The 13561-nt window shown below is 45.4% G+C and overlaps 1 protein-coding gene and 1 long non-coding RNA gene across 2 annotated transcripts in view; one reads left to right on the plus strand and one right to left on the minus strand.

Moving 5' to 3' along the window:
- Positions 1-11549: 11549 nt before the first annotated feature.
- Positions 11550-13266, minus strand: SLC10A3 (solute carrier family 10 member 3; the record flags this gene model as incomplete). Its single annotated transcript, XM_081845912.1, has 1 exon — positions 11550-13266. The coding sequence occupies one exon, from the start codon at positions 13264-13266 to the stop codon at positions 11974-11976; it is 1293 nt and encodes a 430-aa protein (XP_081702038.1). The 3' UTR covers positions 11550-11973.
- Positions 13267-13412: 146 nt separating this feature from the next.
- The window catches only part of LOC309332752, a 107679-nt gene continuing 107530 nt past the window's right edge, over positions 13413-13561 (plus strand). Inside the window, exon 1 of the long non-coding RNA XR_014152327.1 lies at positions 13413-13541. This is a non-coding gene — a long non-coding RNA (uncharacterized lncRNA). The remainder of the gene's footprint in view (positions 13542-13561) is intronic.

Below are 13561 nucleotides of genomic sequence, written 5' to 3' on the forward strand. Positions count from 1 at the left end.
ATCTCGACCGGGGGCCGCACGCGCACTGAAGCTGCCAGAGAGAGAAAGCGGCCAGAGAGGCGGAACTTGAGTCTGCAGGAGCAGCGCAACGTCCGAGAGACCGGAAGGCGGCGGGCGCGGCGAAACCCAACCTCTTTTACGTCATATGAAACTCTATGATGCAAAGGCTCACGTGCCCAGGAGTGATTAACCATAGAGTGGAGGTGGGGTAGAGCGGGAATAAGGGAGACGGGGGGTCGCGGGGGCCGCAGCCTGAGAGACTTTAGTAAGATGCTTAGAAAGCGGAGGTAATTTTATTTTTATTTTCATTTTCGCTATTTTAACTTGTGTATGTTTTGAAGTAGGGTTGTGAGTCCCCCCCCCCCGATTCTGTTGTTTTATCTTTTTGTAAACCGCTTTGAGGGTTTTTGAGGTGTGTAAATTTTATGTAATTAATTAGTTGATTAACTGATTTCAGGTTGTAGATCGCGGCTCTTAAAATCTGCCAAGCGCGGGGCGAAATCAGTAGAAATGGAGCCAATATAAAAGGCCGAAATCCAGGCGGACTCGAAGCTTTCCTTCGTTGAAGTGCTTTGAAATATAAATAAATACCGTAGTTGTGCCGCCAGGGCCTTGCAGAGCCAGGCAGAGGCCCGAGCCAAGTAGATCATGTGCCCCCCCTTTTTTTTTTACCCTGGGGATAACTGAAGTCTTATAAGTAAGTATATAAATAATTTTCACAAAAGTTATGCTGGCAAATAATTTTATTTCAAGGCTTGAACCATATCTGCATATAAAGACAAAATGGAAAACATAGATAAATATGCTGACCGAAGCCCCCTTTGGAATCGGAGGCCCGGGCCAAGTGGCCCATATGGCCACCCCTCTCTCTGGGCCTGTGTGCCGCCTCTCAAAGAAAGCACAAAAGAAGCTAGAAAATGTCGCTGTGTCGCTCTCTCTCTCTAGGCAGGCTCACTCACAGAGGTGCCAACTTCCTGGGGCCCTGGAAGCACCCATAAAATTCCCCGTGAAAGGGCTGGGGACCCACAGATTTCAGTGCCAGGACCATGGGCGCTGCGGGGAACCCACAGTCGCAGGGCCAAGCTGACACTCCTTTACATCTTGTGTCTGTCATGTGTCTATAAAACACTAAGGATGAAGTTCAGTAGGTTGGTCCCGGCTTTCTTTCCTCTGCTATGGAGAGAGCAAAATGTTGAGTTTTGTTTTTTTCCCTTCCAAAAAACAAAAAAATACAAAGGGGCCCCTGACACACACACCAGAGCACATTCAGTGCACTTGCATACAAAACTGGTGGTTCTAATTTGTGAAAGCATATCATATCTATAATTTTGCCTTTACAAGCTGTCTGCTCTTTTTGCTGGCCAGGCAGGTGCTTCTTTTTAAAGTTTTCATGCACGAGTCCCATCAGGGAAAAAGGCAAGGAAATAAATAAATAAATAAATAATAACAACAACAACAACTTTAGCGTTGTCAGCAGGCTATTGTACTCATAGCCTGCCTGCGGACTTCCCATAGGCATGAATGTAGTGGCTGTCGGAAACAGAATGTTGTGTTAGATAAGGCATTAGCATGATCCGGTAAGGCTTTTTTATTACTGCATTGCAGGGGTTATACTAGATGACTCTTGCGGTCCCTGCCAACTCTACAGTTCTATTATTCTCATGCTGTTATCATCCATCCCAACCCCTCTTACTTACCTTTTTCATAAACCAAAAGGTACTACAGTGGTAACTCGGAAGTCCAACAGAATCCGTTCCAGAAGTCCGTTCGACTTCCAGAACATTCAGAAACCAAGGCATGGCTTCTGATTGGCTGCAGGAAGCCACATCAGACATTCAGGTTCCAAAGAACATTCGCAAACCGGAACACTCACTTCCAGGTTTGTGGTGTTCGGGAGCAAAAACGTTCCACTTGCAAGGCGTTCAGGATCTAAAGTACACCTGTAATCTATATAGCCTTTCTTCATGGGGAAGTGTCCCATTCTGATAAATTGGGCTGCCTTTTTCTCTGTAAAACCTTTTCTTCTGAACAATCAAAGATGAAGCAGGCTCCTCTAGCAAGTGATACAACTTTTGGGGAGCGAACGGGCATGGTTATTTCAAAACACCTGAACAAAATGGGAACATAACTCAGCCCTGCTTTAAAAGTTTGCTTTGTTTCCTAAGCCCCTTCTGCTCTTGCCCCTTCACTCTGAGTGTGCTAATTGCACTGGAAATATGGGCGGCATGGAACACTTGGCAATATTGTTATATCTCTCCAATAACATTAAGACACTGGTTAGCAGAGAAACCAGATCACAGAGATCCAGAACAGGATACAGGTAACCAGAACAAATTGGTCTGTGAAGACTGGAGCAATTACTAGGAACATACCTTTGTCGATGTTAGTGGTTTCATTTTCTGGGTATGTCTCCTGTTCATAATTTTGGACACTGTCACATAAATATTCCACTTTCCATTTTGGTTTCCACCAAAGCCATCATTGGTGGGAACCTGATTTATGTTTTGTAAAGCAGATGTTTGTGTGATAATTTGTATGCAGGAATTTGTAATACCTCTAAGTGAGTCTGTAATATTACTAATTGATTTGCTTTGTCAGGGGATTTGTTATATACATTATTTATAGCCAATTGCTGTTAGACTGGCAATGTGAGCTGGTTTTGTATTTTATATATTGTACAGTGGACGCTCAGGTTGCAAACGTGATCCGTGCAGGAAGCACCTCCGCAACCCGCAACACCGCGTCTGCGCATTCGCGGGTTGCAATTTGGCCCTTATGCGCAAGCGCCAAAACCTGGAAGTAACCCGTTCCGGTACATCCGGGTTCGGCGTGGTGCGCATCTTGAAACCGCGCAAGCTGAGGCATCTGTAACCCGAGGTATGACTGTATATTATATATTTCCCTTGGTCAGTGTGCCATTCTGGAAATACCGTATTTTTTGCTCTATTAAATGCACCAGACCACAAGACGCACCTAGTTTTTGGAGGAGGAAAACAAGAAAAAAAATATTCTGAATCTCAGAAGCCAGAACAGCAAGAGGGATCGCTGTGCAGTGAAAGCAGCAATCCCTCTTCCTGTTCTGGCTTCTGGGATAGCTGCGCAGCCTGCATTCGCTCCATAAGACGCACACACATTTCCCCTTCCATTGTAGGAGGGGAAAAGAGAGTCTTATAGAGCAAAAAATACGGTAAGTATCTTACCTTTGGCTTCAGTCGAGAGAACACTAATTATGGAACAGGACAACCACACTTAAATGGCCCTAATTCTTTCCTTTTGGATTGGGTCATGTAAACACAGTATTTCTTTATAAAAACAAAACTTCTAATATATAATCATAGAATTGTAGAGTTGAAAGGAATTCCAAGGGTCATCTAGTTCAATATAGGAATCTCAGCTAGGTCATACATGACAGATGGCCATCCAACCTCTGCTTAAAACCCTCCAAGGAAGGGGAGCTCATAGCCTCCTGAGGGAGATTGTTGCACTGTCAAACAGCTCTTATTGTTAGGAAGTTCTTACTGATGTTTAGACATAATCTCCTTTCTTCTAACTTGAAGCCATTGATTTGAGTCCTAGCCTCTGGAGCTGGAGGAATAAAAGCTTGCTCCATCTTCCATGGGACACCACATTAAACATTTGAAGATGGCTATCATATTCTTTTCAATCTCCTCTTTTCCAGGCTAAACATTCCCAACTCTCTCAACCATTCCTCATAAGGCTTGGTTTCCAGACCCTTTATTATCTTGGTTGCCCTCCTCTCCACATGTTTCAGCTTATCAATATCCAATCCAATCCAAATAACTTTATTGTACTAGTCACTGGCCATGCCATGCCAAATCTGAATCAAAAATAAATACAAGCAAAAGGGGTGTTGGGCCACAAATAATGGTCTCTATTTATATCTCTGCATCTACCTGTGTTTCCTTAAATTGTAGTACCTGGAACTGCACACAGTACTCCAGGTGTGGGCTGATCAAGGCAGCATAGAGTGCTATTATGATTTCCCTTGACACTATACTTCTATTGATGTAGAATATATTTTTACTGCTGCATCAGACTATTGACTCATATTAAGCTTGTGGTCTACTAAGGCCCCCAGATCCTTTTCACATGTACTACTGGCCATCCCAGAGTCCCCCATCCTATATTTGTGCATCTGGTTCTTCTTGCCTAAGTGCACAACCTTACATTTGTCCCTATTGAAATTCATTTTGTTAGTTTGGGCCCAGTTCTCCAATCTGGTAAAGTAATCTCAAATCCCAATTCTGTCTTCAGTGGTATTAGGTACCCCTCCCACTTTGGTGTCATCTGCAAATCTGATAAGCACCCCCCCCCCCCGTACCTTCATCCAATTCATTTATGTTTTAGTTTTTCTGTAAACTGTTGGGCTGAGCAAACATACACAAATCACTAACTGGAAGGATAGATGCTGCAGGCACACCCCAGTGACAGCCTTCTGCCCCATTGCACACACAACACCACCTTATATCATATGTGGTGGACCTGTCCCCAATTTTTTTTAAAAATGGGACATGGTCTATGAAGAATTAAAGAAAATGCTCAGACAAACATTTTCCAAAAGACCAGAGGCCTTCTAACCAGACATAATGACAATAAACATCTCAAAAAAAAAAAGCAAAAGAGCATTTCTTTATGCAACAACTGCGACTAGAGCAGGGGTAGTCAACCTTTTATACCTTCCGCCCACTAATGCATCTTACTTGATGGTAAAATTTCCTTACCGCCCACCAGTGCTCGATGGAAGGAGGATTCAGCCCGTGCCGTAGAACCCCCTACCGCCCACCCAGAATCCTGAAACGCCGACTAGTGGGTGGTAGGGACCAGATTGACAACCCCTGGGCTAGAGTGCTAATTGTCAAGTACTGTATTGGAACTGGGATTTGATTCCAACTAAGGAAGAAAGTGTTGTGAGTATATCGAACTAGCCAACATGACAGAAGCAATAAGAAATCACTCGAGCTTAAGGATCAAAAACGAATGGGATTGTTTTAAAAATTATATGTTTAAACATGGTTCCCAGATCAAAACTTGGATGTGCTTAGAGTAAATTTCACAAAATCACAAAATATTTAGAGGAGTTATAGATAAAGAGAAGGTTGGTAGGATTTTGACATAGTACAAAAGAAAATGAAATAGAGAAGAAGAAGTTGTTAAGAGGTAGAGGGAAGTCAGTAATTATTATTTAGAGTATGCAGATATGTGTAGAAGAATAAAGTAGAAGATGTATGTCAATGTAAAGAAAAAGTTGATGTGTACCTGGAATTTTAAATTGCAATAAAAATCATTTTGTAAAAAACAAAAAATCAAACCCTCCCAAGAGTCCAGTGGAACAGGCAGCAGTAACCCGGTTGCTACAGGGGCAGGTGTTCAAGTTATAGCACACACTGCACACAAGCAGCATTTCTGAGTACCAGACTGAAACAGAAGGAAGGAGAGATGATAGGTACATAGGAAGCTGCCTTATACTGAGACTGCACACACCCCATACAGTTAAAGCGTATTTAAATCACATGGCTTCCTCTGAAGAATCCTGGGGACAGTAATGTGCCCCTCCCAGAGCTACAGTTCCCGGCACCATTATAGTTCCCGGATTCTTGGGGAAAGCCATGTAATATAAATGTACTTCAAAAATATGATGTGTTTGCAGCTTCAGTATAAGGCAGCTTCCTACGACCTTCCTTTCTTCATACAGTGGTGCCCCGCAAGACGAAAAACCCGCAAGACGAAAAACCCGCAAGACGAAAGGGTTTTCCGTTTTGGAGGCGCTTCGCAAGACGAATTTCCCTATGGGCTTGCTTCGCAAGACAAAAACGTCTTGTGAGTCTTGCGAGTTTTTTCCCTTTCCCCCCCCTTTTTCTAAGCCGCTAATAGCCACTAAGCCGCTAATAGCCGCTAAGCCGCTAATAGCCGCTAAGCTGCTAATAGCCGCTAAGCCGCTAATAGCACTAAGCCGCTAATAGGGATGCTTCACAAGACGAAAAAACCGCTAGACGAAGAGACTCGCGGAACGGATTATTTTCGTCTTGCCAATTATAATTGGCCATTGCCAATTATACTGCCATGTTCTAGAAAATACTTTGCTGTCAGCATGGCATCAGCAGTTTTGAGAAGCTTACAATTTAAACAGCCCCATTAGTTGTTCTGCTAGAAAAAACAATATCATCCATTAGACTGGGCTTGGGATTTATGCAAATAAAATGTTTCCTACGCCCTCCTTTATATGTTGTAGTTTTCCATTGGTTGGTCATCAAAGGCCCACTAAGGCCCACACTTCCTTTAGTGCCATGTTTCCATGGATTGCCATTTGGTCTGATTCAGCAGTGAAATGCTGGTTTTCCTGGGGAAAGCGCCAGGGGAAAACCCCTGCTCAGATGCAGAGCTGGTAAAGCCCAGACCTGTGTCTGGAAAGTGCAGAGCAAAAGTAAGTGTAGATGAGCCCTAAGTGAGCTTCATGGCAGTGAGGATTTGAATTGACATTGCACCAGTTCAAGCCTATTCTGTCTACCATGGCCAGCTAATTAACACATGGATTGAACAACAGGAAGGTAACAGCACTGGGATCTGAGGCAGGTAAAATCTTATTACCACAATTAGCCATGTCCCTTGGGATATTGCTACAGCTGTCTGCCAGAAAGGCACAGCCAGGTAGTACTTCAGAAAGATATCTGCAGAGGGGTGAAACTTGGGCTGGAACAAAAGATACTGGAATCTGAAACCCAAAGTTTTTCAGTCACAGACATTGTAGCATATTGATCAGCTAATTAACCCATCTATTGTGATTAAAAAACAAACATCTCTGATCCGATTCAATTCACAAGTGAATCAGTCAAGGCAGTTTCAACATCAATAAATAGCATTGCACATAAATACCTGTGCCAGAGGAATAGAGTTTTAAAACTGAGATTTGAAATACCTACAGGGTCACTAACTTGGCCCCTCCCAGTACTCCTCTATGACCACCCAGGCCTTCTCTGGAGCCCAGTGTCCACCTACCCTCTCCCTGCTGAAATTAACCTTGAAACAATCACTTCATTGTAGTCAATAGAATAGAAAGTTGCCTTCTACTGAGTCAGACCCTTGGTACATCTAGCTCAGTACTGTTCACACTGACTGGCAGCTGCTCTCCAGGATTCCAGGTAGGGTTATTTCCCAGCTATACCTGGAAATGCCAGTGGGGACTGAACTTGGGAAAGCAGGTGCTCTACCACTGAGCTATGGCCCTTCCCCAATAGGCTGCCCACAACAGTTTCTTCACTTTGCAAATATGTCCACATGCGCCAAAAGCTTGGCAACCTCTGTAGAGACTGATATTTAACCAGTTTCACATCTTAGTGAAGAGTGTCCCCCCCTTGTATTTTTTTCATGTTAGGAGATGCTTGTAGTGGCCAGACAGGGACAGTGTTTTCATTCTTTCAGAAATAAAGCCAGTCTGGTACTTGAGAATCTCATTGTATTCCATCTGTTAATGCTGCTGATATTGCGGAATCATCTTCCACTGTTGTGGCATATATGTCTCTAGTTACAGAGGGAGAAGGTGTTTTTTCTTCTGTAAACTGAAGGTAATTACGGAGTGTGATCTTATCTCATGGAAATTTCCTGTCTACAGTGCCACTGCAGGCGTGTGCATGCGCGCCCAGGTGTGCAGAGCGGATTGCATTCCACCTGCCCTGTCAAGTTAGATTAACCTTGCCCTCAAATTAGTTCTCTTCATTCCTTTCCACTTATCAGTTTCTCTTTCCTTTTTTTTGCCTCTGACCTGACTCAAAGGATAATAATATATAGGTATTTGTGGATAATTTATCTGTGTGCATCTTGGGAGCAGGTGCTGAATAGCCTGTATTTTGGGATTCAATATCTTAGGCAAAGCAACAAAAGAAAAAGAAATGCCAGACTTAGACATGTTATGATTGCATTTCTTAGTTTTAAAAACTAGTGGAGGCATTGCCACAATATAACGTCCAATCCAATTGCCTGGGCTGGCAATACCACTCCAAGGAACATCTGAGGTAAAGCTCCAGCACCTTGAAGTCTGGTTCTCAGAAATGAGCATTACGGTTCTGTAACTTCCCCCAAAGAAAAGCTTGATGGGGTTTCTTGCAACTTTTACAAATGCATAATAAATGTATTTGCACAAAATGTTTATATTTTTGCTTTCGTTTATTGAAAAATCAGAGCTCAGCAGTAGTAGGCTGGGGATTGAGAAAGACCATCAAAGCTCTATGCATGTGAGGAGTACAAGATGAAGAGATTTGTAGAACTATTCTAAAACTATGAGCCACTCCCCCCCAATCATCATTGATGATTATGGGATATTCCACATTCTTCAAGATTTTAGGAGTGGGTGTAGAATATGGGGAGAGAAGCAAGAGTTTTTAATGTGGGCATGCTTATCTTCAGATAAATAAGTCTTATTTCAATAAGCACCCTCAAATTCCATGTTGGTAACATGCTAAGTCACCAACACTTGCTCCACTCACTGACTCACTCCTTACACAAATGATTTTTTGGCATAGGGGTGAGGTACGTCTTATCAGGGACCATTAAGCTACAGAAGAAAAATCAATGAGGAGCTTTGATTCCCCACCCCCATGGGTCAGTGGCCAGAGGGACACATTTGAAAACATGAATCAAGTTGGCTGTCAGCCAGTCTGATCAGTACCTTCAATAAGCTCACCTCATTTAAGAGGCTGTCCAGTGCTCTGAAAGTGCAAACTGGGCCCACTGACACCCAGACTGGGCTGCATGTAAAGGAATCCTGAGAACTGCAGCTTGTTAAGATGCTTTGCGAAGGGTAAACTGCAGTTACCAGGATTTGGGGTGTGGGGGCTTTGAATGTATGGTGTGTACACAGCCCTGACCTGCGCTTTCAAAGGTATTCCTCCTGAAATGAGGTGGGCAATATCTTGCCTGAGAAGAACTCCTCACCTTTGTAGCTCCCCTGTGTTTTTGGCAGGAGCCTCTTATGCCCTTCAGCCATTTACTCCCAAGTGCTAATCTACACATTTTATTTATTTGTAGAAACAGATGCTGATATGGAATTAATAATAATAATATACTTATATGGAACCACTGTTTTTGTGTTAACATAGTCACAGAAACTCCTAAGCCAAACTGACAAATTTCAACCTGCTCCTTTGAATGGCTATCTACACATCACAACCACTAACGCTGTGGGAACTAAGAAAGATATCAAAGGGGGGAAATGAGCAAAAAGTCCCCATAAAATCTCCCCAAATACTTTTATTCCAACACATGAGTGTCCCCCATTTTGCCTTTCAAGCCCTATCTCATACTCCCTTCATGGGAAGTAGAGGAGTTTAGAGGATATGGGATTTTTCTTTTATCAGCAGGGGTGGGGAAATATTAGTCAACCACTTCTACTTAGCATAGCACAATATGGCAGTCCTGCTAGTTCTGCCCCTTCAACGGCCTACCTTTGGGTACACTTGGCACTCTGGGTGGGCTCTACCAAGTGGCCTTCATGCCAACACTTTTTTCTTTTTAATCTGTGAAGCCTATGTTAATAAAGACATTGCCCAGAAGCTCTTAGGTGAGCAGGTTCCAGCTCTGCTACCCAACGGGGCTGCTGAGTGGAGGTGTTGGTAAAATTGATGCAGACATCCTGGAAGAGCAGCTCTATCTGGGCTGACATGGGATATGCAAGGAGGAGAGAAAAACACGACACCTGACCACAAAGAAGTTATTTCAAGAGTGGAAAGTAACCGTCCTCCAACACCCACTTCTAAGTAATGGAAATAGCCCAGCAAATCGACAAAGATAATGCCCAGCAATGGATTAAAGGATACGGGAGCTCTACGACGACTGAATTTGAATTCTATACATCTGATGCCCTTAGGCAACCCTCATCCTCAGATGCGGAACAGTTATGAACGTCCTGCTAATCCCACAATTTTCATTAGTTGAAACCCCACCCCCACCCCGACCATTTCCAGAATGCATCTATGATACTTCTCTTTTTCATTTAACTTCCTCTTCAAAGCTAGATTACAACTTCCATCACGCACACCCCGACCATTACCCAAGAGCTTTGCTGGCAGGCCAACGTCAAAACTTACAATGTAATCGTATGCATGTTTACTCAGAAACAATTCCCACTGAATTTCAATGAGACCTACTCCCTAGTGTGGGTAGGATTGCAAGCATTAGCCAGTACTCATCCTTACTGCCCTATCGAACAATGAAACAAACCATTCCATGAAGACTTTTGGAGCAGAACATGCCTCTCCCTACCAAGACTAGAACAGAACAGGCATCTCCATACCTCTCCTGAATGCTTACAACACATGAGGGGCTCCCAGTTTAGGGGTGTGTGTCCTACTTTACTCCATTCTCTGTCTGATTGTTAATCCATCTTCAGCGCTGTCCACCCAACCAGGCAGTGCAGGGAAGGGTGAGGGGGTGATGAAAGGGAAAGTGGTCCATAAAATGGATTTGGGGGCATAGTTGAAAAAGCAGATTGAACTCTTTAAGCTGACGGGTGAGAAGGGCAGTTTAGTAGTAGCAAAGTCACTGTTTCCCTCTGGCACAAGATCAAATACCTTTAATTGAGACACCCAACCGCAGCAAACGATCACTGCCCTCAGAACAAACTGTGCTAGGCGAGAGGACTGGGCACAAATGTCACCACCCTCCACCATTTCCCCTGTGGTATGCCAGACACAGCCAACCTGGAAATAGTGAAAGGCAAGCAGACTGTGATCTATACTCAGCAGGCATTCTGCATGAGTAGTGAGAGCTGAAGTTGAACTAGCTCAGAGGTGGCCAACGTGTGGTTTTCCCACTGTTGGACTTTAGCTCCCTTCACCCCTGACCACTGGCCATGCTGGAGCCGGAGGCCAACAGGTTAGTAGTGCCTGCTGGACTAGGAGGATACTGAATGTTGACGCAGCAGAGCTGGCTCTTCACAGGTCAGACGTAGAGTTCCTTTTGTTCAGACTGCTGAGCGACAGCATGGTCTGCATATACAATTCCTCACTGCCTCCATTTAACAAACTTGTTTAATGGTGCAAAAACATTAATAAGAAATTTGTTTACCAGAGGCAACAGTAGAGAGGATGCATATATATTATTACACACACTTATGCACACACAGGGAGGGAGACTATAATGCCCCTCTCCTATTCCCTGTAATTCTCTGAAGAAAACGATCACCCAACTCCAAACTTTTTTTACTTCATTATATAAAAAGCAAAGGTAGCCATCTCGGTCTATAAGAAAATAATAATAATCCAAAATCCACGGTTGGGCAACACCTTTATTAGGTCCTACAAGTGACATTTTGGTTGGCCGTAATAAAAGGCATCGCACAAGTGTGGATTTTTGGAGTTTTTATTTGTTTCTGACATTTTCACCCAAGCCTTCAAGCACATTTCAGCTAGGGGCGCTAGCTTTTTTTAAAAATGTGAAAAAATCCTCCTAGGCTGCCTCCACATCTGCCCATCACTCCACAAAGCCCCGTTTCTGCAGCTCCTGGAAGGAAATAAGAAGAAAGACAGCCACACAGAACATATTATCTCTTTCGTTTTATTCAAACCCTGTATCCCTGGTGAATGGGAGAGAAGAAATGGGTCAGTTCCACCCCCATCTTCCACCTCACAGTCAGTACAGCTCTAGCTCTAAGCTCCAGAGGCACCACTCCCTGTGTAGAAAAACAAGTAGACAAGAAAAAAGAAAACAAAAAGGCCAGATGATGTGGATTCCTAACACACAAGCAGCCTCTGGGAGGTGTGTGCTTCTCACTTCAAAGGGCCCCTTTGGTACCCAAGCCACCCCTTGAAGGGTTGAGAGGCTGAGGCCTTGGAATCCACACCCCAGGGATGGGGGAAAGCACCCCAAGACCAGCTTCTAAGGCCTATGGTATCCGTCTCTTCTTGCCGGCCACAGCCAATGTTTTGACATCTTTGGTATCTGCCTCCCCTCACCCAGGAGCACTCAGGAGCCAGCAGAACAGAGTCTGGTGTATGCCAGGTTCCCCAAAACCAGCAACAACATCTCTGAAGTGCTGCTCAGGGCCACAATGAAAGGAGCCTGTGAGGCAAAGTCAGCCTGGGCCCGCTGGAAGGAGAGCTGCAGCACAGCCAGAGCCAGCAGGCTGTTCTGTACCCCAACCTCAATACTAACCGTCCGGCGCTGTGGCCCAGGCAGCGCTAAGCACCAAGCTAGCAAGTAGCCCAACAGCAGGCCAAAGAGGGGCACAGTGACGCCCGCCAGCACAATCGGGGCCTGCACATTCGCCAGGATAAAGGCGCCCATGTGGTACGCCATGAAGAGTCCTCCTATAATGAGGGTGAAGCTGAACGGCTTGATCAGAAGCAGCAGGAGGCGGGCGAGGCGAGGCAGCTTGCACTTGACCAACATGCCAGTGGAGATGGGCACAGCGATGAAGAGCAGGGTGATGAAGATCTTGAGGAAGGGGACGTGGAGAGTCTCGTGGGCACCCAGCAACCAGCCGTAGAATGTCGAGGACAGCGGCATCAGCCCCGTGGCTGCAATTGTGGACAGGAGGGTCATGGAGATGGCCACGGTGACGTCGCCACCCAGCAGAAGACTGTACAGGTAGCCACCGCCACCGCCAGGTGAAGAGCAAGAAATGACCAGTCCCAAGGCCAGCGGCTTAGGCAAGGAGAAGGCCACGGACATGAGGTAGCCGTACAGCGGCATGACCACAAACTGGCCTAGTATGCCTAGCATGACCGGGTGGGGTTGGCGCACCAGGTTCCACAGAACCTCCACCTCCACCTTGCAGCCAAATGCACATTTGTTGAGGAAGATGAGAGGCAGGAGAGCATAGAGGATGGGGTTCTCCGAGAAGTGGCCCAGCCCCGACGATGCCACCGGCTCTGGAGCACTGACACGGATCTGGAAATCGGCTTTCTCGATAAGTCGGTTCTGCTCCAGCAGCTGCAGCTGCAGAGGAGCTAGGCCAGCTAAGCTGGACTGAAACCCAACCATAAAACCTCCTCCCCAGGAAGCGCTGACGTTCTCAACGGCAACAACGGTAGGTTCCAGAGATTCCGCGCTCAGCCAAGCGTTGGGCCCTGAATAGCGACAGGAAACCAGCAAGACACCACGGCTGTGTGCAGGGAAGTCAAATTCCAACGCTGTCCCATCCCCCACACTAAGGTAAGGGCTGTCAGCAGTCGCTCCCTGAGCCCAACCAGCCACCAGCAGGTGGAGAAAGAAGAGGGCTGCCCCACCCATGGCGCAGCTGGCTGGCAAAGTCATGTAAAGGACTCATTCCATGCAGAACTTCTTTCCCTCTCCAGCATGGACAAAACATGGATTCACTGGGCAGGGGTCATTCTCCTTTTGGGCTCAGGTCCAAGGGCACCCTCTGCTGATGGCGCAGAAGCATCCAGCCTAATCAGGGAGTGGATAGGGAGGCAGAGTGTTCAAGCACAGTGCACAGTGTTCACCTACAAGGAAATAAACATTGGATAATTCTTAGAGGCACACACACCATGACCAAGTAAACCACTTCATCTGATCTCCTACCAGGGGTCAGCAAACTTTTGCAGCT

Source organism: Podarcis erhardii (genome assembly GCF_964252035.2).
Source record: "Podarcis erhardii genome assembly, chromosome: 17".
In the NCBI taxonomy this organism is placed as follows: domain Eukaryota; kingdom Metazoa; phylum Chordata; class Lepidosauria; order Squamata; family Lacertidae; genus Podarcis; species Podarcis erhardii.